General features: G+C 43.0%; 1 protein-coding gene across 2 annotated transcripts in view; it reads right to left on the bottom strand.

The window, feature by feature from the left end:
* Positions 1-12,152, bottom strand: part of Adcy10 (adenylate cyclase 10) — a 105,631-nt gene extending 93,479 nt beyond the window's left edge. For both annotated transcript variants that reach the window (XM_045135982.1, XM_045135975.1), the window contains exons 1-6: positions 12,005-12,152; positions 10,787-10,891; positions 8,969-9,007; positions 8,696-8,839; positions 6,107-6,312; positions 503-599 (exon numbers count right to left, since the gene is read on the bottom strand). In XM_045135982.1, the coding sequence (XP_044991917.1) occupies positions 503-599; positions 6,107-6,312; positions 8,696-8,839; positions 8,969-9,007; positions 10,787-10,891; positions 12,005-12,152 (739 nt within the window). The remainder of the gene's footprint in view (positions 1-502; positions 600-6,106; positions 6,313-8,695; positions 8,840-8,968; positions 9,008-10,786; positions 10,892-12,004) is intronic.
* Between the last annotated feature and the right edge of the window lie 13,943 nt (positions 12,153-26,095).

Here is a 26,095-nt window from a genome sequence, read left to right as displayed (position 1 = left end):
CACACCCTGCTAAGGGCACTTGCTACGGAGCCTGCTGGTGTGGGCTTGGCACCCCAGCACCCACCTCCCAGCACCACCTAAAGCCAGATGCACAAACTGACACATGTGTCTGGATTTTGTATGCAGTGGTAAGAGGCCCTGGTGTGCCTATTCTCTCTCTCACATAAAAAAATATTTTTTTTTTCTTTTTCAAGGTAGGGCTTCACTCTAACCCAGGCTGATCTGGAATTCACTATGTAGTCTCAGGTAATTAGAGGTCAAAGATAGTTTCATGGCTGGAAAATGGAAAGGAATCAGTGTCTAGGAGAGGTGTGTGGTCTGAGGAGAGCTGTACTTAGGGCTGCTGTTGAGGAGAATGAGAAGTAGATCTGCTTCACGTGCTCATAAAGGAGCAGAGCTGTGCAGAGGAGCGTCTCTGCTTGTCACGGAGCTGTCGGCTCTGGTAGGAGATCTTACTGATGCCTCACAGAAGCAAAAGATGTGTTCCATGAAGGGTACTTACTTTTGTCATCACCAGAAGGATAATACTTCATGAAGTTCATACACTTTAAGAAAAACTCGTTGAAGTTGAAAGTAGGGGGTGGTTTTAAGAAGTTAACCTACATAAAACACAATGAAAAGAAGTCAGTCATTCTGAGGATTATCTGATCCTGTGATTGCAATTACCAGCACCTTGTCTAGGACGTGACAGTCAATTGGCATATTTAAACATTAGAGATATTGAATGTCCTTTTTAAAAAATATTAAATTTAGGGCTGGAGAGATGGTTTAGCAGTTAAGCGCTTGCCTGTGAAGCCTAAGGACCCCAGTTCGAGGCTCGGTTCCCCAGGTCCCACGTTAGCCAGATGCACAAGGGGGCGCACGCGTCTGGAGTTCGTTTGCAGAGGCTGGAAGCCCTGGTGCGCCCATTCTCTCTCTCTCCCTCTATCTGTCTTTCTCTCTGTGTCTGTCGCTCTCAAATAAATAAATAAATGATTAAAAAATAAATAAATAAAGGCCTGTGCCACCACTCTGGGCTCTTTATTGCTTTAAAAAATATTAAATTTAAATTTATTTATTTGAGAAAAAGGCAGAGAGAGAGGATGAGAATGGGCATGTTAGGGCCTCCAGCCACTGCAAACAAACTCTAAACACATGTGCTACATTGTGCATCTGGCTTATGTGGGTTCTGGTGAATTGAACTGAGGTCCTTTGGCTTTGCGGGCAAACATCTTAACTACTAAGATAACTCTCCAGCTCCCTGTTTTATTATTATTATTATTATTTATTTGAGAGAGATAGAAAGAAGTTGGGAGACAGAGGGAGAGAGAATGGCCATGCCTGGGCCATTAGCCACTGCAAACTCCAGACACATGTGTCACCTTGTACATCTGGCTTATGTGGATACTGGGGAATTGAACCTTAGTCCTTTGGCTTTGCAAGCAAGTACCTTAACCACTAAGTCATCTCTCCAGTCCCTAATGTCCTATCTTGTTTGAAGTGGAGTCTCACTCTGTTGCTCGTGCTGCCTGGAAAACACTAGTTTCAAACTCACGGAGCTTCTCTTACCTCTGCCTCCCAAGTGCTGGTGTTATATGTGTGAACCACCATGCCCAGCACAATTATTATTATGATTATTATCATCATTGCTATTTTTTTTTCCAAGGTAGGGTCTTGCTCTAGCCCAGGGTGACTTGGAATTCACTCTGTAGTCTCAGGGTGGCCTCAAACTCACAGTGATCTTCCTACCTCTGTCCCCAGAAAGCTGGGATTAAAGGCATGCGCCACCACGCCCAGCTTCCAGCTTTCTTTCTTTTTTCTTTTCTTTAGTTTTTTGAGGTAGGGCCTCACTCTAGCCCAGGATGATCTGGAATTCACTATGTAATCTCCAGCTAGCCCTGAACTCATGGCAATCCTATCTTTGCCTCCCAAGTGCTGGGATTAAAGGCGTGTGTCACCACACCCAGCTTCTTCTTCTTTTTGACATTTTTATTTATTTGCAAGCAGAGAAAGAGAGAGAGAGAAGATACAGAGAGAATGAGCACAGGACCTCTAGCCAGTGTAAAGGAACTCCGTATGAATGTGCTACTTTGAACTGGGAATCGAACCCAAGTCATCAGCCTTTGCAAGCAAGTGCCTTACCTGCTGAGCCATCTCTCCAGCCTTGTCATTGCTATTTTCTGTGCTGAGTAGCCAATCTAGGGTCTTGTATATGCTAGGTAGATACTCCCCCACATAATTAAACCTCCAGCTTGGTTTGTTTTGTTGTTATTTGAGGTAGCATTGGCTCTCCAACTTGTGATCTTCCTATTTTAGCCTCTTAAATGCTGGGATTACAATCTGGCTTTCAAGGAGTTAAAACTGAAATTTTAAGTCAAGCAGGTCTATTGATAGAAGCTGTAATGTCAGACTATTCTCAGAAGCCGAGACAGGACTTGCAACATCAAGGTCTTCCTGGGCTACAAAGAGAATTCAAGGCCAGCCAGTGAGACTGCCTCAAATTATGAAACACACCCTAGCATGTGCATGGTCCCAAATTGTGTGTGTGTGTGTGTGTGTGTGTGTGTGTGTGTGTGTGACATTGAGAATTTAGGGGTAGGGTATGCTTATATGTAGGGGGCGGTGCTGAGTTTAGATTCTGTCCCTAGGACTGAATATACTGGATATGGCAGTGCACGCTTGTAATCAATCCCTGAACTTGGAGGGTGGAAGCAGGAGGACAAAAAGTTTAAGTTCAGCAGGGCGTGGTGGTGCATGCCTTTAATCCTAGCACTTGGGAGGCAGGGATAGGAGGATCACCATGAGTTCGAGGCCACTTGGAGACTACATACTGAATTCCAGGTCAGCTTGGGCTAGAGTGAGGCCCTACTTCGAAAAACAAAACCAAACAAACAACAAAAAAAAAAAGCTTAAGTTCATCTTTGAATTTCTGATGAGTTTTAGGTTAGGATGGGATACATAAGATTCTGTTGAGAGAGAAAGGAGGAAGGGACAGGATGAGGGGGAGGGAGAAAAATAAGGAAGGAGGAAAAAGGAGAAAAGGAAATTTGAGGTTTGAGGTGTCAGTGCAGGTAGTGCATGTTCTTAGTAAGGTGTGTGCAAGGCCCTAGGTTCAATCTTCAGCTCAAAAAGGAAAGAACAAAGGAAAATTTTATAATTATTTAAGATTACAATCATTATTTATTTATTTATTTGCCAGTACAGAGAAAGAGAGTGTGTATGGGTATGACAGGACCTCTTGTCACTGCAAACAAGCGCCAGATGTACCACTGTGTTAATGCATCTGGCTTTATGTGCGTACTGGGGAACCAAACCAGGGCTGACGGCTTTGAAACACAGCACTTGTTACCACTGAGCCATCATTTTAATGATTAGTTGTATACACAAAGGGTCATTTCAAAAGCCTAACTTTTTTTGTGGGGGGAGGGGAAGGGTTTCGAGGTAGGGGCTCACTAACCTTGGCTGACCTGGAATTCATTATATAGACTCGGATCCTCCTACCTTGGCCTCCTGAGTGGTGGGATTAAAGGCATGAGCCAACATGCTTGGCCACCTTTGTCTTTTTCCATCCTCAGAATTACTTTTTCTCCTTTATTCCTTTCTTAGCACTTTAATTCAAATAAAGCCTAGTTAAACAGGGCAAGAGATGGCTCAGTGAATAAGGCACTTGGCAGCAAAGAACCCAGGACCCAGGCTCAATTCCCAGTACCCACATAAAGCCATTTTCTTTCTCACTATCTGCTTCTTTCTCTTGTTCTCTTTCTCTTTCAAATAAATAATTTCTTTAAAAAAAAAAAAAAGCTAGCTAATCCATATTATCTTCCCTCCTTTCTTCCCCTCCCCTCCCTTCTCCTTTTTTCCGTATGAAACAGATTTGGAGTTTATTAATAAATATTTATTTATTTGTTTAAGAGAGAGGCAGATAGTAAGAGTGAGTATTGGCACCCCAGGGCCTCCAGCCACTGCAAATGAACTCCAGATGCATGCACCACTTTGTGCATCTGGCTTTACACAGATACTGGGGAATTGATGGGCCTGCCAGGATTAGTAAGCAAGCAAGCTCCTTTAACCACTGAGCCATCTCTCCAGCCCCTACGACAGACTTAAACATGAGCATTAGGGGAGAGACCATTGCTTAGGAAAAGGACATTACGCACTCCTGACATGGGTTCAGGCGTCTCCAGAGAAAACAGCTCCCTGTTTCTTTCTTGAAAGCATTAAAACAAAAGGGACTATGATAGTCTATAATGACGGTCAATTTGATAGAAGCTAGACTCACCGAGGAAGCTAGCCTTGGGACATGTCTGCGAGGGATTCCTTTGGTTAGGCTGAGGTGGGAAGACCACTTTGGCTGTGGCAGCACCATTTCATGGGTGAGGGGTCCTGGACTGTATGGAAAGGAGGGAACTGGCTGAGCACCAGCAGTTTTTGTTCTCTGCTTCCTCATGGCAAACTATGTGACCAGCTTGGCTTCATGGTCCTGCTGCCAGTCTTTCTGGCTGTGGTAGTGTGGATCAGGTATCCCCCATAAACTCACATGTTCTGTGTGTGTGCAGCCCCGTTGATGGCAATGTGGGAGGTGGAAACTTGCTGGAGGACGTGTGCTGTAGGCTTTGCAGTGTATAACCAGCTCCCCTTGCAAGAGCTCGGCTGTTGTAGTCTACCTGCTGTGGTGGAGGTGATGTTCAGCTTCTTCTGTTTATGCCATGCTTTTTAATTTTTTTATTCTTTTAATAATTTCTTGGGGAGAGTTTTCGAGGTAGGGTCTCACGCAAGTCCAGGCTGACCTGGAATTCACTATGTAGTCTCAGAGTGGCCTTGAACTCGTGGTTATCCTCCTACCTCTGCCTCCTGAGTACTGAGATTAAAGGTGTGTGCCACCACGCTGGGATCTTTTAATAATTTTAAAAATGTTTTTATTTATTTGCAAGCAGATAGAGAGAGAAAAAAAATGGGCACGCTGGGGCCTCCAGCCACTGTAAATGAACTCAAGATGCATATGCCACTTTGTGCATCTGGCTTTACATGGTTATTGGGGAATCAAACTCTGGTACTTAGGCAATGCAGGAAAACACCTTAACCACAGCCATCTTTCCAGCCCTTCATGCCATACTTTCTTCTATCATTGTGAAATTTCCCACTGAGACTGTATGCCACAGTAAATCCTTTCCTCCCATAGCAGCTTTTGGTCAGATGTTCTGTCCTGGTAATACAAAGGTAACTACTACACAGACCATAATGCATCCCCTTTAAATTGTAAATCAGAATAAACCCTTTCCTAAGCTGCCTTCTGGCAGGTTTTTTGGTCACAGCAACAAGTAAAGTACAAGGGGCTATGTGTAAGAAGGTGATGGGGAGATGGTGCTGTGGCTAAGGACGCTTGCTTGAAGAGGTCCTGGGAAATCACTGGTCCTAAGGTCGTGAAGTCCATCACGTGATGCACTGAGACTGCACAGCCTCATCTCAGCAGCATGCTTACTCCTCCCCACATTGCAGATACTTGGTCCAACAATGAGAAAACAGCAGGCAAAAACAAATGAAGGGATATATATATTTTTAAACTTTAATTTTTTTCTTTATCAAGACAGGATTTCACTCTAGCCCAGGCTAACCTGGAATTCACTATGGAGTCCCAAGGTGGCCTTGAACTCACAATGATCCTCCTACCTCTGCCTCTTGAGTGTTGGGATTAAAGGTGTGTGCCACCACTCTAGCCTGAGGGATATATAAATATATATATATATATATTTTTTTTTTTCGTTTTTCGAGGTAGGGTCTCACTCTGGTCCAGGCTGACCTGGAATTAACTCTGTCATCTCAGGGTGGCCTTGAACTCATGGCAATCCTCCTACTTCTGCCTCCTGAGTGCTGGAATTAAAGGCGTGCGCCACCACACCCGGCTTCTGAGGGATATTTTTACAAAGTAAGTGGTCAACACTGCACCCTGGTTGCTGGGTAGTGAACAGGGGGGCCAAATTACCTCACATACCTAAATCACACAGCCTCAGCGACGCTCAGTCAAAGCTTCCTTGAGCTCTCCAGCCTTGACTCTTCCCCAGCGGACCGACCACGACTCAAGCCTTCTTAGCCAAGCCCAGACTTCAAGTCATGTTTCTAGTACACGCACCTTAACTGCCCTCTGATCTGGAATCCTCTCAATCTCAATCATGCTCCGGTCACACAGCTGCCAGCAGTTTGGTGACAGAATGACATCGTTCATCTGAGCCATGTTCTGTGCAAGGCGCACATCATCCACCGCCTGGCCAATCACCAGAAAGTAGTTGCGTGTTTCATCCCCGAAGACCAACATGGTGATGTGACCAGCAGCCAGTCCTGGCAAGAGGGTCAACAACAGCTCTGCACAAGAAGTTCTGGCTGATTTCCCAGAAGCAGTGGCTCTTGGGAAAATCAGAGTCTTGATGAGACTATGACATCTAAGAACAAAATTCCATTTCTAAAATTTTAACATAGAAACCAGAGAATGTCTCTTCCAAACAATGGCTTTTTTTGTTTGTTTGTTTTTGTTGTTTTTCAAGGCAGGGTCTTGATGTAGCCCAGACTGACCTGGAATTCACTATATAGTCTCAGAGTGGTCTTGAACTTACAGTGATCCACCTGCCTCTGCCTCCCTCTGCTGGGATTAAAGGTGTGTGCCACCACACCTGGCTAACAATGACTTTCCTAAAAGAGTGAATTTATTTGCAAGCAGAGAGGCACAGAGACAGAGAATGAGCTTGTCTGGGTGTCCTGCCACCACAAATGAACTCCAGATGCATGTGTGTGCCACTTTGTGCATCTGGCTTTATGTGGGTTCTGGGGAATTGAATTCAGGCTGTTAGGTTTTGCAGGCAAGCACTTTTAACTACTGAGCAATCTCTCCATCCCTCAGCTTAAAATTTTGGGGGAGGGGGACCAGGCGTGGTGGCACATGCCTTTAATCCCAGTACTCAGGCTGCAGAGGTAGGAGGATCACTGTGAGTTCAAGGCCACCCTGAGGTTACATAGTGAGTTCCAGGTCAGGCTGGGCTCGTGTGAAACCCAACCTTGAAAAGAAAAAAAAAATTGGGCAGGCGGGGGTGGGGGGAGGGCTGGAGAGATGGTTTAGTGGTTAGGATGTGTGAAGCCTAAGGACCCAAAATCTACATAAACTAGATGCACATGGTGGCACATGTGTCTGGAGTTCCTTTGCAGTGGCTGAAGGTCCTGGCTTGCCCATTCTCTCTCTCAATAGATAAGTAAAAAGAAAATGAAACTTTTTTGTTTGTTTGCTTTTTGGAGGTAGGGACTTGTTCTAGCCTAGGCTGACCTGGAATTCACTATGAAGTCTCAAGCTGGCCTCAAACTCACAAAAAAAAAAAAAAAAAAAAAAAAAAAAAAAACCTTCTTTAAGGCAGGGTCTCACTCTAGCCCAGGCTGACCTATCATTCACTTTATAGCCCAGGCTGGCCTCAAACCTCCAACTGACAGAGATCTTCCTACCTCTCACATCCTGGGATTAAAGGTGTGAGCCACCGTGCCTGGCTCCTACATAGTTCTTTCAAATGACTGTGATTTACATAATCAACGTTTGTGTTTCATCCTTGTTCTCAGTTGTGCTGATTTGTTTGTGAGCAACAAGGTCTTGCTCCGCAGCCCTGGCTGGCCTTGAACTGAGACAACCCTCTAACATTACTAGGCATGTACTAGAGAAAAGGATGAAGGATGTTGGGACCTGCCTCTACCAGGCCATTGTAGTGCACATGGGCTTGGTTTACCATCATGCTTCTCTGTTTGAGACCAGATATCATGTAGTCCAGGTTTGCCTTGAATTCTATATAGCCTAGGATGACCTTTAAACAGATCCTCCTGCCTCTGCTTCTCAGGTGTTGGGATTATAGGCATGCACCACAATGCCAGGCTTGGGTTACTATCATTCTAATAAGGATAGTACTTTAGTATATAGTGGCTGACTTTTTTCAGCAATATGTTTAACTTATGAGGAAATTTTGAAAAACAGCAAAAAAAAAAAAAAAGTGGGGGTGGAGTGGGGGAGGCATAGGTTACAGAAGATAACAGTTGAATGAAGAAATAAGGAAGGCAGCTGGACATGGTGGCGCATGCCTTTCATCCCAGCACTCAGGAGGCAGAGGTAGGAGGATCACCATGAGTTCGAGGCCACCCTGAGAATACAGAGTGAATCCCAGGTCAGCCTGAGCTAGAGTTGAGATCCTACCTGGAAAAAACAAATAAATAAATAAGGTACCAATCCCTCATGCTCTTCCTTTCCAGCTTGGGCCCAGAAGAATGGCTCCCACAGAGAAGGGTGGCAAGAAAAAGAAGAGCCATTCTGCCATCAAGGAGGTGGTGACCCAAGAATATACCATCAAAGTTCACAAGCACATTCATGAGTGGGCTTCAAGAGTGGGTCTCTCTAGCCCTCAAAGAGACCCACATGTTTGCCATGAAGGAGGTGGGACTCCAGTTGTGTGCATTGATATCAGGCTCAATAAAACAGCATGGGTCAAGAGAATAAGGAGTGTCCCTTACCATAGCCACAGCCCATGGTTAACTGCATGCTAAGCCAGGCAGACTTTATTTATTGTGAGACAGTCTCCTCTAGTGAAGTATGTGTACCAGGCTGGCTTCACATCCTCGATGATCCTCCTGCCTCGGCCTCCCGGCCTCCCGAGGTCTGAGATGGCAAGCACGTGCACCACGCCAGGCTCCAGACACTCACCTATCTTGACTCGGATATCAAGGCCTTCCTCCACCTCCTTGGCCTCAAACAGACCGTGGATCTCCAGGCTGCATTTGATGACCACCGTGATGATGTTTTGCAGTTGCTTCCTCTCCACCTTCCACAGGGCTAGCAGTGCGTCACCTTTAACAGAGAGAGACTCTGGGCTTGCCCTGGGGATTGGTGCATTTTGCATGACCATTGCAAAGACTTACTATTCCAGCGTTCTTCAACCCATCCTACCCCTCCAGCACTGTCAGTCACCCTCCATACCTGCAAATTTAAGGATATCTCCTCCAAAAACCAGCACTTCTGAGGAGAGAAAAAGAAAGTTAAATTGAACTGTGATTCCTTTAATGAGCATTTATTCCTCATTAGTGGAACAGACACAGGACTAGAAACTGGACATGGCACGTGCCTGTGATCCCAGCACTTGGCAGGTTGAGGTGCCTTAAGGGAGCATGGGTCAGTAGATGAGTGATAGTACCCCACACAAGAGAGCAATGACGTGGGCTTGGTTTAATGCTATCTTGGCTTTGAAATTTAAACTTAGAATATCAGTGGACATTTTGGCTTGATTTGTGCTAAGGGTGGACACAGAGCATGCTAGGCAAGCACTGTTACTGAACCACCCCTGCCATCAAGCCATAATGGACTTTTTTTTCCTTTACTTTTTAAAAAGATATTTTATTTTTATTTATTTATTTGACAGAGAAAGAGAGGGAGAGAGAGAGGTGGGGAAGAGAATGGGTGCGCCAGGGCCTCCAGCCACTGTAAACAAACTCCAGACGCATGCACCCCCTTGTGCATCTGGCTCACATGGGTCCTGGGGAATTGAACTTGTGTCCTTTGGCTTTGCAGGCCAACGCCTTAATCGCTAAGCCATCCCTCCAGCCCTTTCTTTAGTTATTTCAAGGTAGGGTCTCATTCTAGCTCAGGCTGACTTGGTCTTACTATGTAGTCCCAGACTGGCCTCAAACTCACAGCAATCCTCCTACCTCTGATTTACAAGTGCTTGAACTAAAGGCACACATCACCATGCCCAGCTTGAACATTAAAAAAAAAACAAACCAGTTTATTTTTATTTATTTATGAGATCGAGAAAGAGAGAGAGGGAATGGGCACACGAGGGCCTCTAGTCACTGCAAAAGAACTCCAGATGCATGTATTACCTTGTACATCTGGCTTACATGGGTACTAGGGAATCAAACCTGGGTTATCAGGTTTTAGAAGCAATTGCCCTTAACTGCTGTGCCATCTCTCTAGCCCTATTTATTCTTTATTCTTTTTTTTTTTTTTTTTTTTTTTTAGGTAGGGTTTCACACTAGCCCAGGCTGACCTGGAACTCACTATGTAGTCTCAGGATGTAGATGTAGGTGTAGTCTCAGGATGTATATAGCCTTGAACTCATGGTGATCCTCCTAGCTCTGCTTCCGGAGTGCTGGGATTAAAGGCGTGCACCACTATGCCCAGCTATTTATTCTTTTGAAAGAGTCTTTTTCTATAGCCCAGTTGATCCTCCTCCTGCCTCAGCCTCCTGAATACTGGGATTACAGCTATGAGCCAACATACCTGGCTGTGTATTTGAGTGTGTGTGTGTGTGTGTGTGTGTGTGTGTGTGTGTGTGTGTCTGTCTGTCTGTCTGTCACTGGTAATGGGACCCAAGGCTTCATGAATGTTCAAACACTTCAGCACTGAGGTTTTGGGTTTTCTTTTGTTTTGTTCTGAGATTGTCTCATAGTTCAGACTGGTCTCCAAATCCCAATCGTACTACTTCTGTTTTCCTTAGTGTTGGTACTACAGGCTTTGTTTCTGCTTTTAAGGAACATTAAGTACTGTGTAGTGATTCATACCTGTAATCTTAGCACCTGGGAGGTTGAAGTAGAAGGATTACCAAGAGTTTGAAGCCAGCCCGGGACACTGATTTATGTCTTTAGTAGGAAACAACCTTTCCCTCATGTGGATCTTATGAAGCATTGGAATATGAAGAATACTGTGGAAAATGAATGAATGCTGTGATTGCATTTGGTTATGCAAATACAAAGTCATGCGTTAAAACAGTGTTGAGCAGAAACCCTTGAGAACACTCACTTTCCACTATTGCGCTTATGTAGTAGTTGAGAATCTCTACCAGCTGCTCAGCCCCGCGGTCCATGTACATTGCCGTGCTGAACTTCTCAGTCATGGCAGTGAATCCTGCAAGAAATGTGCAGCTGGTTTCCTAGGAGCCAAGCCAGAAGAGGGCTACCCTGGAGAGCAGTGCGCTCTGTTTGGTTTTTCTTTTTCAATCTTTTTGAGGTGGGGTTTCACTCTAGGCAAGGCTGACCTGGAACTCACTCTGTAGCTCCAGGCTGGCCTCGAACTCACGGTGATCCTCCTACTTCTCCCTCCCCAGTCCAAAAGTGTGTGCTACCATGCCAGTTAAAGTCAGCTTCATGTTGCTGGGATGAACTTCCAAACCAGGCACAGTTTATGGAAGGAAGGGATTTATTGAAGCTTATAAGCTGGCTGTCTTTCACAGGCCTGTGCAGAGAGAAAAACCACTACCAGCATCACAAGAAAGTGCACTCCAGGAATCTCAGGCAGATCTCTAGTACTCTGTATAGCATTAGGTTGGAATTCAGATCTACCACCCACCTTAGAGCTGGACTCTAGAATCTGCCCACAATGGCACTTCTTCCAGCCAGGCAGCTGGAAATCCAAGACGCTTCATTAAAACTGAATCTACTGGGGGACATCCATTTAAACTACCAAAATGCCCAATGTGGGCTCTGTTCTTAAGAACTGCCAGGGTTTCTAGTGACCATTGTGGCTGGTCAGGTGTTAGACACACAGCCTCCTCTATCTACATCTTTTAGTTTAGGGGCCAGGGGAGAATACCTTTCCTTCCAGATTCTCAGTTTATACTGTGATAAGTGCATTTCTATAGGAATAAAACTTGGTATCGAAACCACACAAACCTTAGCCTTTCCTGAAGATGTAGCAAGCTTACCATTAGGAGGTAAACCTTTAGAGAGATCATTTCCTGAGGTCAGTTTTGTCAGAGATATGTGGGACCTGGGGGATGAGGCAGTGAAGTTGGGACAGAAACACTGGAATATAAAGTCTTAGGTTTGGGAACTGGGCATCTGGGCCTGGAAGCTGGGGAAGGGAATGTCAGAGCAAGCTGGGACAACAGGTTGTTCCTCTTTCCTGTATTCTCTGTGGAAAATATATACCATAACAGCCCAGGAGTTTGAAACTCTGCACTCAAGCTCTGCATGTGAATTCTGATATCCTATTACTAAACAAATAATTCTTTGCACTTGCCTGATATATCAACAAACATCAGGACTCCATCAAAATAGTCCACAGAGGGTAGTTCTGGAGAGAAATCTCCATAGACAATGAGGTCTGGTAAGTGAGCTGCAATTTTGACAATGGCCCGGTCCTGTAGTTCTTCATTTTGAGTGCTCATGCTCAAGGAAAATATTCAGGAGTTTTCAGTGACAAGAAGGTTCTAGAAAAAAAAGTTAGGATGGGGGAAATTGAACATATTCATTTGCTTGCTTTCTCATCCTTTTCTCCAATGGCTTTGTTCAACCCATGGATTGCTTATTTAAGGACTAAGTGGTGACAGTGTCAGAGTTGGCGAATGGCTTTTCTACAGTGAAGAGAAACTGGTTCAGACTGGACCTCCAACTTGAATAGCTGCTAGAAAAATGAGCTGTGTTACCAAGGGTATTTAATGGGTCCATTCATTTTCATCAAGGGGGAAACCCTCTCACTAGCCTATATGGTATAATAGCATTGTTCTATCAGGCCAGACTTCTTTCTGTGTCTACATTTCATTGACCTTTGTCCTCTGTTTTTTCTTCTTCTTCTTCTTTGAAGTAGGGTGCATCACTCTAGCTCAGGCTGACCTGGCACTCACTCTGTAGTCCCAGGCTGGCCTTGAATTTACAGAGATCCTCCTACCTCTGCCTCCCAAGTGCTGGGATTGAAGGTGTGCACCACCACACCTGGATTTCCTTTTTGAAAACTAAAAGTATAGGGCTGGGGAGGTAGCTTAGCAGTTAAGGCACTTGCCTGGAAAGCCAAAGGACCTAGGTTCAATTCCCCAGGACCCATGTAAGCCAGATGCACAAGGTGGTGCATGTGTCTGGGGTTCATTTGCAGTGGCTGGAGGCCCTGGTATGGCCATTCTCTCTCTCACACACGCAAATAAAATTTTTAAAAAGTATTTAAAAAAATTAAGAGTATAGATGTGAAGGTGGGTGTAGTGGCACGTGTCTATAATGTCAGCATTTGGGAGATGGTGGCGTTTAAGGCCAGCCTTGCCTAGATGTGACACTATCTCAGAAAACAAACAAATGTAGAGAAAGCTTGGGAGTCAGAGGTAGGAGGATCACCATGAGTTCAAGGCCAGATTGGGCTACAGAATTCAGTTCCAGGTCAGCCTAGGCTAGAGTGAGAACCTGCCTCAAAAAGGGGTGGGGTGGGGAGATGGGCTGGAGAGATGGTTTAATGGTTAAGGTGCTTGCCTGCAAAGCCAAAGGACCCAGGTTTGATTCCCAAGGACCCATGTAAGCATGTGTTTGCAGGGTTTGCAATGGCTAGAGGACTTAGTGTGTCCATCCTCTCTCTCTCTCTGTGTAATGAATAGCTAAATAATTTTTTAAAAGGATGCAAGAGCCTGAAATTAGGGATGTAGTGTTCTGGAATTCTTTGTTCTGGGCATGACACGGCCTATACACACTTGAACTCTGAAAAGGTGTGACTACTTGCATAAGACCTGTGCAAGACTGGGCCTGTCAACATGCCATCAGGAAGGTGAAGGCACATGAGTATTGTAGGTAGTTAACAACTGCTGGGAGGGGGAGGAGCTCATGAGGTCCCGCCCCTCCTTGAAGAACTATAGGCAGTAATGGTTGTTGGGGTTGGGGGAGAGACGTTTTCTTCAGTGGTGTCGGTCTCCTAAATTGCTCCGCCATGCTCCAGTAAATAGCGCTTCACCAATGCCCCTGTAAGCAACCCTAATGAAATGCACTGGTTCGACAAACCTAGCAAACACAAACAGAAATGGAAATAGGTAGTTGATTAGTTGGGAAGAAAAAGGGGACCAGTGAGGTGGGAGGGGCATAAACAAGATAATGAGGATGGATATGATTAAGATACATAATATACATAGATGTAACTGTCACAATGAAATCCATTATTATTATTTTGTGGGTTTTTTTCAACGCAGAGTCCCACTCTAGCCCAGGCTGACCTGGAACTCACTCTGTAGCCTCAGGCTGGCTTCAAACTCACCACCATCCTTATACATTTGCCTCCCAAGTGCTTGAATTAAGGGCATGCACCACCAATCCCAGCAAAACCTATTATTATGTATAATTAATGTATGCTAATAAAAGTCAAAAAAGTGGAGATGTGAGTTTAGGTGTATATACACATGTAGGTGGGTATTATTTGTAGGCAAGAAATTAAGTAAATTAAGGTGTAATTTTAAATAGAGGAGCAGGGAGTTCAAAAGGGTGCATGTGGGTGTGAATACATGTGTGGAGTTGGAAAGGTGAAAGGCCTTAAACTGGCAGTGGAAGGAAAAGTTGAAATTTCAGTTTCCTGGCCAGTTAGTTCTGAGTAAACTAAGCTCACCGAGGGCCTTCCTTCAGGTGCTGAGATCAGATATTCATGGCCAAGTGTAGGAAAAACCATGCTGTAGCCAATGTGGTGTCTCATGTCTGTGATCCCAGCACTCAGGGCATAGAGACAGGAGGATTGCGATAAATTTGAAGATAGCCTAGACCACATGGCAAGTTTCAAGACACTGTGGCCTACAGAACGAATCTCTAAAACCCAAACAGAAACAAGATAAAGAGCAACAAGAAAAAAGAGGGAAGTGCTCTACTAGTCTGAACAGTAATAGTATCTCCAGGTTTTTCTGAAGTGTCTGGAATAGAAAAGAACATAATTTAAAAACAAAACTGTAGGTGGGTGTGGTGGTGAATACCTTTAATCCCAGCACTGGGGAAGTAGAGGTAGGAGGATTGCCATAAATCCGAGGCCACTCTGACACTACATAGTGAAATCCATGGCAGCCTGGGCTAGAGCCAGATCCTACCTCGAAAAGCCAGAACAACAAACAGAAAAACAAAACTGTTACTTTTGGTTTAGTTCTGGCAACAGATAAGAACTGGCTAGTAACTTCAACCAGAAATATTGGGGCATAAGAATATTAGAAGGAACAAGTAGAGAAATCTCATATATTCTTTAGACTTAGTTATTTTTTAAAAACTTTAGAGAAAAAGTCTATTTAACAAACTTTAAAATGTATACATAACTCTAAAAACAAATATTATAGGTTAGACACTGGGCAACCTTTAAAGATAAAAGCTGCAGATTTAGAGAGATGGCACATACATCTGGAATTTGTTTGCAGTGGCTAGAGGCCCTGGCACACCCATTCTCTTGCTGTCTCTGACTGCCTCTCTCTGCTTCCATCTAAATAATTTTTTAAAAAACTTTAAAAATGACCAACATGGAAGATGTTCATACAATAAAGTTCTCAATAAAAATATAGAAACTGGGTTGGCCGTCGTGGCACATGCCTTTAATCCCAGCACTCAGGAAGCAGAGGTAGGAGGATTATCATGAGTTGGAGGGCATTCTGAGACTACATAGTGAGTTCCAGGTCAGCCTGGAATACAGCAAGACCCTACCTCAAAAAATCGAAACTATTTTTGTATGTGTGTGTATATATACATATATATATCTGAGACTGAGAATATTGTTCAGTGTTAACAGTGTTTATTATGTAAAAGGACCTGTGTTCAATTCCAACATAAAATAATGATAATAGTAATAATAAAATAAAGGTCCAGTGTGGTAGTGCACACCTTTAATCCCAGCACTTGAGAAGCAGAGGTAGAAGGATCACCATGAGTTCAAGGCCACCCTGAGACAACATAGTGAATTCCAGGTCAGCCTGAGCTAGAGTAAAACTCTACCTCGAAAAACTGAAACTAAAAAAAAAAAAAAAAAAAAAAGATGGAGACAGATGGCTGGAGAGATGGTTCAGCAGTTAAGGCGCTTGCCTGTGAAGCCCGAAGACCCAGGTTTGATTCCTCAGAACCCATGTAAGCCATATGCACATGGTACCACATGTGTCTGGAATTTGTATACAGAGGCTAGAGGCCCTGTTGTGCCCATTTTCTTTCTCTTATAAATAATAAGAAAAAAATATAAAAAATTTAAAGACAGAGACAGAAGGATGAGGAGTATACCAGCCTCAACTACGTGGCAAGTTGGAGGCCAGTCTGGGCTACAGAACACCTTGCCTTAAAAAAAAAGTAGGGGCTGCAGAGATGGCTTAGTAGTTACAGTGCTTGCCCAGGTTCAATTCCTCAGTACCCACATAAGCCAGATACACATGGTGGTGCATGCATATGGAGTTTGTTTGCAGTGGCTAGAAGCCTTGGCATGGCCATTCTGTCTGCCTCCCCCTTTCTCTTTCAAACAAATAAACATACATTTAAAAGAGTACAGCAAACATTGCTAAGAAAAAAATTAAAATCTGAGAAAATAAATAAAGTACCTAATCATTTAAAATAAATATAAGAAGCTAGCCCTAGACAATGCATATTCACAAAATGCTGACAAATGTAATATTAGTAATCTCCAATAATTATGGAGAACAAGAAATGGGCTAGAAAACTGCAGATAGGAACATTCTCTTGTAAATTCCATTTTTCTTTTTCTTTTTCTTTTTTTTTAGGGAAATAACATATGTGGTCTTTATTTTACCATCTCTACATACATGCATATTACTATCAAGAAGTCATTAGAGCCGGGCGTGGTGGCGCACGCCTTTAATCCCAGCACTCGGGAGGCAGAGGTAGGAGGATCACCGTGAGTTCGAGGCCACCCTGAGATGACAGAGTTAATTCCAGGTCAGCCTGGACCAGAGTGAGACCCTACCTCGTAAAACCAAAAAAAAAAAAAAAAAAAAAGAAGTCATTAGAACTAACAATTTCCCTTAGCACGGTCAGAGGATGTAATGTCAATACACAGAAGTAATTTCATTCTTCTATATTAACAAGAAATGAATGGATGATCCAGAACATGAGATACTTAGGCACAAATCCTATCATAGGAAAAAAGGCCTACTTGTTGAAAATTATAAAACAGTAGTGTCAGGGAAATCACTCAATGGTTATAGACACTTGCTTGCAAAGCCTGTTGTCTCACGTTCCTCTCTCTAGCACCTATGTAAAGGCAGAGGCAAAATGTGGCACAAGTATCTGGCATTCCATGTGCAGTGGCAAGAGAGTCTAGTCAGCATGCACACACACAAATATAAATTAATTCATTAAAAAAATTACACAACATTATTCAGATAACTAAAAAAGCTTAAATACAGATATATACATTGTTCACGGATTACAGGTTTGAATATTGTTAACATGATGATTTACTGCAAATTAGCCTATCTAATCCAACTAAAAATTGCATCAATTTGTTTAAATTCATAAAATTATTTCTGAAGTACATGTGAACTTTGAAAAGAAGTAAAAGGGTGATATAATTTTGCATAAGATGAATAAAATTAGAGAACTCATATTCCCTAATTGCAAGATGAACTCTGATATTACAATTATTAGATTAGGGATAACTTTTTATTGTTCTAAAATAACTGATATGTACATTAGTGAAATGTAGTTATATTTATATTTATGTATATATATACACATAATTTATATTCTACCTTTCTGGAAATTAACTACATAAATGCACACAAATATACAGAGATACAGTTGTACACATACACATAGGTATATAAATGTACAGTTGTCAAGCAAAGATCCAACATAAAAGAGAAATAATAGTTTTGAAACAATGCTGGAAAAATTGGGACATCCAAAATCAAATTTTTCCTCTGGCCATACCTCTATAGCCATACACATATGCCACTGGCAAAATTTACCTCAATAACATGAGGATTTTAGAAGCAAATTTAAGCTTTCTTAGGGATCCTGAAAGAGGAGTTCAGAAAATGTTTACGCTGTCCCTTGTCCGCACAGTGTGAGCAAGCTGTCCCCACACGTCTGGAATAACTGTGTAAGTTGTGTAGGATTTGGTGAAGAGAGAGATCTGGGCAGCTAAGTCAAACACGACCAGAAGCACCTGGCCAGAGATGTGTACAGCATGACCACAGAACAATTAGCATTTGAAACCGATGGTATATTAAGTGAGGTCATGAAGATCAGAGCTAACACCATAGCTCTTCCCAGGACCCTGCATAATCCTCAGGAACTCATATGGCTTTTAAAAAAATTTGTACAAAATGGGTCTACAAAATCTTTTGTGTGCTGAATTATGTAACACTCCCCATTCATGTATGGCTTTTTTTTCCAGTCCATTTTTAAAATTATTTTTTTATTAACAACTACCATGATTGTAAACAATATCCCATGGTGATGCCCTCTCTCCCCCCACTTTCCCCTTTGAAACTTCACCATTTTTCATATATATATATATAAACTGTATTTATATATATATTTATATATTTATTTATTTGAGAGAGAGAAAGAGGCAGGGAGAGAGAGTGAGAGAATGGATGCACCAGGGCCTCTAGCCACTGCAAACGAACTCCAGATGCATGCACCACCTTGTGTATCTGGCTTACGTGGGTACTGGGGAATCGAGCCTCGAGCTGAGGTTCTTAGGCTTCACAGGCAAGCATTAACTGCTAAGCTATCTCTCCAGACCCCATTTTTCTTTTTGTAAAAGGTGAGCTAGAGGGCTGGGGAGATGGCTCAGTGGTTAAAGATGCTTTCTGCAATTCTCCAGTAACCCATATAAAGCCAGTCTCAAATAGTGGCATAAGTGTTTGGCATTCATTTGCAGTGGCAAGAGACTCAGGCACATCTATATATACAGAAATAAAAAAATAATAAACAATAATAAAATGGTCTAAAGAAGAAGGCGCTTCTTGGGCATAGCTCAAAACATAGTGAGACTGGCCATTTCCCTTTGAATGATGTCGAGTACGGAAGACTACATTATGGCAACATGGTAACCACATGGAAAAACGATATCCACAAGAAGGGACCCAGTGTGGTAACCCCAGCACTTTGGAGGCTGCTGCAGGAAGAGCATGGTTTAAGGTCATCCTGGGCTACATAAGGAAAACCTCACCTTAAAAATGCATTAGTGTGTGTGTGTATGTATGTGCACACACAACCAAGGAGGTGAGCCTCTAAGACCACCAGGACCCAACTGCTGTTCTTGGCCAAAGCTAGGACTTGTCTATGCCTTACAGTTTGGAAGGATGAAGGGATTAGCAATCAGCTCACATTATTCATGACTTTCTTAAGGGTTTGGTGAGTCTAGTGGTATGTGTTCCCTGAGCACATTATGACTAATGCTCCTTTGGGAAAAGGACACATGGTAATGTCTACTCTTCTGAACTATAAAAGCTCAGGCCACATGGAAATTCAAGAAAGTACAGCCCAGCAGATTTAATGTAGCTGTCACAGCACCTGGCTATGCTTCCTTAACTTCAAGATCTCACTGGCTTGAAATAACAAAGGCTCATCGCTTGTTCATTTACGTGTCTGTTTCAGGCTAGCTGGACCTCTCCTCTGTTGCTGCAGTCGCTTCGGGACCCAGGCTAGCACCCCTGAAAAGAGGATGTGATGGAATGGATTCATTCTCTTTCCAGAAGTGACACGTGTCAGTCCCACTCAGGATACTGACCAAAGCCAGTTACACAAACATGGCTAATGTCAAATAGGTGGAGAAGTTCAGGCTACCATGTGTGCAGTAGGAGAGCTGGAATATTCCCATGGGTATTGGGGAGTTGAGGCCTGAGCCAGAATGCTTTGCGAGTAAGTGCCATTAACCACTAAGCCATCTCCCCAGCCCCTTCATTTTCTTTTTGATGCTTTAGACCAAACTCAGAGTTAATGCATGCTAAATACATGTTGTACTGTACATGTAGCTATACTCCCTGCCTAAAACTAATGGATCTTAGCTGAGCATGATGGTATACTAAGACCCTACCTTGAAAAACCAAAACCAAAACCAAAAACAAACAAACAAAAAAAAAACCAAAAACCAAAAAACTAATGGATCTTGATAAACAGCTTTCTCAAAAGGAGGAAAGAGAGCTTACTTGCTGATTATCTGATATAATGCACTATCATGAATTTTATTTTCTTTTGGTTTTTCGAGGTAGGGTCTCATTCTAGCTCAGGCTAGCCTGGAATTCATCATGTAATCTCAGGATGGTCTCATTCTAGCTCAGGCTGACCTGGAATTTATCATGTAATCTCGAACTCATGGCAATCTTCCTACCCCTGCCTCCCAAGTGTTGGGATTAAAGGTGTGTGCCACCACACCTGCTTATTATGAGTTTTAAAGTTATTGCCATGTTGGGAGGTTTTGTATTTCTTTGATGGTACTAATGAGACTGAGCACCCTTTCCTCTGTTTATTGGCCATTTGGGTGCAATGCAATTTAAAAAAAAATTTTTTTTTTTTGAGATAGGGTCTCATTCTAGTCCAGCCTGACTTAGAATTCACTATACAGTCTCAGGATGGCCTACAGTCTCAGGATGGCCTTGAACTCATGGTGATCCTCCTACTTCTACCTCCTGACTTTCTTATCTTACACTCTTAAGGTACATGAGAGTATTCAAATCTGATCCAGAAGACTGGGGTTAGTCTGTGTACTCTGTTAGAAGTTTGTGGACTATCATAGTGAAGAATAATGGGAGAGATTAGAAATGCTAAGTCAGGGCTAGAGAGATGGTTTAGTGGTCAAGGCACTTGCCTGAGAAGCCTAAGGACCTAGGTTTGACTCCCCAGAACCCACATAAGCCAGGCGCATAGGGTGGCACATGTGCACAAGGTGGCACACATTTCTGGAGTTCAAATGCAGTGGCTAGAGGCCCTGGCACACCAATTCTCTTTCTCATAAAAATAAAATAAAATTTAAAAAAAGAAATGTTAAGTCAGGAAATATGACATTAGGTTAAAAATAGTAGTTGTCTGGTACAATAGTGACATGTCTCTTATGGGGAAACCAACCACTCTCTGATTGGACTGGAGGCTCCCTTCATAGGAGGGAGTACATGCTTGGTACTGAAAATCTAGTCAAAAGTCTGTGGCTGGGCTGGAGAGATGATGGCTCAGTGGTTAAGGCTCTTGCATGCAAAATTTAATGACCCAGGTTTGATTCTTCAGTGCCCATGTAAAGCCAGATGCGCAGTGGTGCATGTGTCTAGAGATCATATGCAGTGGCTAGAGGCCCTGGTAAGCCCATTCTCTCTCTGTCTCTCTTCTCTCTCTCTCTCTCTCTCTGCTTACAACCAAATAAAAATATTAAAAAAAAAAAAAAAGTCTATGTCTGGAGAGGTCACGAGACCTAGGGAAGTAGCACCTGCTATTGTCAGGCTAAATGCATATATTATGCCTACCAAACTGCCCTGTTAGCACTTTCCTTAGTGTTTATATCCAACATATTAATATTACTCTCACTTTAGAGAGTTAGAGAAGCTTCTCTTTTCAGATGACGGTGACCGCGGGAAGACTCAAAAGGCACCATTGTGCTGAGGAGTGACAGAAGAGTGTTCAGCACTGAGACATCTCTATCACATCCTCCAAATCTTGGGGTCTATTGTGGAAGAAGTGGCAGAATGTAAGAGCAAAAGAAAGAATAGGACTGCTTACAATGCAATCTTCCAGACACAAAATGGCCTGGATATCCATGACCTTGCAAGTGCCTGGCACTACCTACACAAGGTCTTCATAATAGGAAGAAAAGAGGATGTCATCAAGATAAAAGAGTCCAAATGAGAGAGGGAGGCAGAAGTAGGAAGATTACTATGAGTTCCAGGCCAGCCTGACACTATATAGTGAATTCCAGGTCAGCCTGGGCGAGCGAGACCCTACCACAAAAAGCACATTCAGAGGGGTGCAGGAATGGCTTAGCAGTTAAGGTGTTTGCCTGCAAAGCCAAAGGATCCAGGTTCAATTCCCCAGGACCCACACTAGCCAGATACACAAGGTAGCACATGCATCTGGAGTTCGTTTCCAGTGGCTGGAGGCCCTGGTGTGTCCATTCTCTCTCTCTCTCCCTCTTTCCCTCTGTAAAATAAATAAATAAAAATAAAATGTTAATTTTTTTTTAAAAAAGCACATGAAGACCTGGACAGATGGCTTAGTGGTTAAAGCACTTGCCTGCAAAGCCAAAGGACCCAGGTTCAATTCCCCAGTACCCATGTAAAGCCAGATGCACAAGGTGGCACATGAGTCTGAAGTTTGTTTGCAGTGTCTAGAGGCCCTGGTGCACTCATTCTCTCTCTCTCTCTTAAATATATACATAGGTGGCACACGCCTTTAATCCCAGCACTTGGGAGGCAGAGGTAGGAGGATTGCCTTGAGTTTGAGGCCACCCTGAGACTGCATAGTGAATTCCAGGTTAGCTGGGACTAGAGTGAAACCCTACTTCGAAAAACCAAAAGAGAGAGAGAGAGAGTGAGAGAGAATGAATCTAGGATAAATAGGATGAGGTAACATTTAAGCCTGTAAAAATTCAGAAAGCTAACAGAAATATATACAAGCTTGAACTTGACTGCTAGCCTGACTTCACCACTTTCCTCTGAAGTGTAGTATCTATCTTAGCAGGAGGCTGCCCTCATCTTTAGCTCAACAACCATTTTCTCTCTCCTGAGAGGACTTCCATACCTTCTTTCTCCCAGCTCAGGCCTAGAGTAGGAAAGCTCAGGCCTAGATTAGGGACTAGGTCTTTCAGAAGTGCAGCAGACAGCAGAGGGGTCTGCTGACATTAATCTGAAAGTAGCAGGAGTATCTTCTCTGTCCATACCTGACCCATCAAATGGCAGTTTTACCTAAAAGCCGTTTTTTTTTTTTTTGCTCCAGGCCACACCCTCCTCAGAAGTTCATTGTCTCAAGTGTACTGACTATGCTTCTGATTGGTTGGCACCACCTTCCCCTCCCCCACCAATGTGCCAGGCCTACTGATCTTCAAGGACTGGCTGAGTTTCAGGTTCACATGTCTGGACGTGTGGAGCAGAGTCAGGAAGACTGAAACGACCCCATAGTAGCTAACACAACCTTTCCCTGTTGGCGTGGAAGGTAACTGAAATGAAGCCACAGTTGATGGCGGTGATTATCATAAAGAGAAGACTCTCTTAAACAAGCAAACATTTAGTTTGGCTTTCTAATAAGACTTCTGTTACTAGTGACCAACTATAGTCTGAAAATACTATTAATAAATTACAGAAAGAATTTAGAATTTTAAAAATGTGATTCTGAGTAGCATGGTGAAGTCTAGCTAGCAATGCCCTGAGACATGAACCATCCATACTTTTGTGCAGTGTATAAACTCGGCACAGACTTCTGCTTGCTGCATTGTGGATAAAAGAGACCACATTCACATACCCTTGATATTGCTATAATTGTTCTACTTTATTATTGTTCTTTTTTTTTTTTTGGTTTCTCGAGGCAGGGTCTCACTCTAACTCAGGTTGTTCATCTTTATTTTATTTTATTTTATTTATTTGAGTAAGAGGTAGATCACACACACACACACACACACACACAAAGAGAAAGAGAGAGAGAGAGAGAAGATGGGCACACCAGGGACCTTCATTGGCTGCAAACAAATTTCAGACGCATGTGCCACCTTGCGCATCTGGCTTACCTGGGTCCTGGGGATAGAACCTGGGTTCTTTGGCTTTGCAGGAAAACTCCTTAACCACTAAGCATCTTCTCCAGCCCATTATTGTTCATCTTTTACTGTACCTCATTTGTAAATTAAATTTGGCTAAGGTATGGATGTACAGAAACCAAACAGAAGAATTTAACAAACTGGATTATGGAAAGAGAGCAGTAATAATCTGATTGTTAAGAACGTCTTTATTTTTTCCTTTGTCAAATTCTTTATTTTTTCCTCTTCAAAGATAGATTATGGTAAAGGGACTAATGATAAAACCAAGATACTCAAGTGTTAATTGCCAAATTTTAATGCTACATAGTATAATTTTTAAAATATATTTTACTTATTTGCAGAGAGAGATAGAATGGTTGTGCCAGGGCCTCTAGCCACTGCAAACAAATTCCAGATACATGAGCCACTTTGTGCATCTGGCTTTTCGTTGGTACTAGGGAACTGAACTCAGGTTGTTAGGGGGTGCAGGCAAGTACCTTACCACTGAGCCACCTCTCCAGTCCAAGTATAATTACTTCTTTTTTCCAAGGTATGTTCTCTCTCTAGTCCAGGTTAACCTGGAATTCACTATGTAGTCTCAGGGTAGCCTTGAACTCATGGCACTCATGCCTCCAGAGTGCTGGGATTAAGAGTGTGTACCACCATGCCCAGCCAAATAGTATAATTTTTGTTTCTGTTTTTGTTTTTCAAGGTAGGGTCTCACTCTAGCCCAGGCTGACCTGGAATTCACTATGGAGTCTCAGGGTGGCCTTGAACTCACGGTGATCCTCCTACCTCTGCCTCCTGAATGTTGGGATTGAAGGCATGCGCCACCACTCCTGGCCAAATAGTATAATTTTTAAAGTTCTTTGGCTGGAGTATATAGCTCAATGGTAAGAATATGTACTCAAGCAGGCTGTCAGGTGTTGCAAGCAAGTACCTTTAACTGGTGAACCATCTCTCCAGCCCATCATCTATTTTTTTCTCCAATGTAGGGTCTTACTCTAGCTCAGGATGACCTGGAATTCACTATGTAGTCTCAGGGTGGCCTTGAGCTCACAGCAATCCTCCTACCTCTGCCTCCCAAGTGCTGGGGTTAAAGGCGTGTGCCACCATGCCTAGTACTTTTATTATCTTTTGACACATTTTTATTTATTTAATTGAGAGAAAGCATGGGTTTGCCAGGTCTCTTGCTACTGCAAATATATTCCAGATGAATGTACGACTTTTTGGTCTGGTTTTACATGTGTATTGGGGAATCCAATCTGGGCTGGAAGGCTATGCAAACAAGTGCTTTTAACTGCTGACCCATTTCCTAGCCCTTTACAAGCACTTTTAGAAAAAAAAAACTTAGAACTCCAAACTCAAGTACAAACAAATAGCTTATTTCTTTTTTCTTTTTCTGGTCTTTCCTTCTTTCTTTCTTTATTTTTGCTTTTTTGAGGAAGGGTCTCACTCTAACTCAAGCTGACCTGGAATTCACTATGTAGTCTCAGGGTGGCCTTGAATTTATAGCAATCCTCCTACCTCTGCCTCCTGAGTGCTAAAATTAAAGGTGTGTGCCACCATGCCCAGCCCAACTAGGTTATTTTCTAGAATTGTGTCATGTACTGCCTGCCCGTGTCTCCTTACAGTAGAGACACAGATTACAAGCACATACAGAAAGTCTATCCAGGCTGCAAGTATTCTGCTGGGCATTTAACTTACCCAAAGACACAACTTACAAATCACAGACCTGAGACATAAATTCACAGCCAAAGACTCTGGAGCCTTTCTTAATATTACCTGTTCTGGAGATAAGTACTGAGATAATGAACCAGGCACTGTGTTAAGAACAGTATCTTAGCCAAGCATGGTGGCAGACACCTTTAATCCCAGCACTCGGGAGGCAGAGGTAGGAGAATCACTGTGAGTTTGAAGCCACTCTGAGACTACATAGTGAATTCTAGGTCAGCTTGGGCTAGAGCCAGACCCTACCTAAAAAAAACAAACAAACAACAATACTATCTTAAGCAGGCTGAAAGATAGCTTAGCAGTTAGGTGCTTGCCTGCAAAGCCTAAGGACCCAGGTTCAATTCCAGTGGCACATACATCTAGCATTCGTTTGCAATGGCTGGAGGTCCTAGAGCACCCATTCTCTCTTGCTCTCTATCTGCCTCTCAAATAAATAAAAAAAAAATAAAATATTAAAAAAATAAATATATGAAAAGTAGTATCTTATGATGGGAGTTGGTAGCACATGCCTGTAACCCCAGCACTTGGAATGCTGAGGCAGGAAGATGGAGGGTTCAAGGATTGCCTGGGCTACACAGAAAGTTCCAGGTTAGCCTGTCCTACATAGGAAGAACCAGTTTCAAGCAAACAAACAAATAACAATAAAGACAAGAACAAAAAAAACCCACAGGGCTGGAGAGATGGCTTAGTGGTTAAGCGTTTGCCTGTGAAGCCTAAGGACTCCGGTTCGAGGCTCGATTCCCCAGGACCCACGTTAGCCAGATGCACAAGGGGGCGCACGCGTCTGGAGTTCATTTGCAGTGGCTGGAAGCCCTGGCGCGCCCATTCTCAATCTTACTCTCTCTATCTGCCTCTTTCTCTCTGTTACTCTCATATAAATCAATAAAAATGAACAACAACAACAACAAAAAACCCCACAAACCTCAATATTCTCTTTTCTAAGTTTAA

Source organism: Jaculus jaculus, chromosome 1 (genome assembly GCF_020740685.1).
Source record: "Jaculus jaculus isolate mJacJac1 chromosome 1, mJacJac1.mat.Y.cur, whole genome shotgun sequence".
Classification (NCBI taxonomy): domain Eukaryota; kingdom Metazoa; phylum Chordata; class Mammalia; order Rodentia; family Dipodidae; genus Jaculus; species Jaculus jaculus.
Note: the sequence above shows the minus strand (reverse complement) of the source record. Positions and strands in the feature narration are given on the sequence as shown.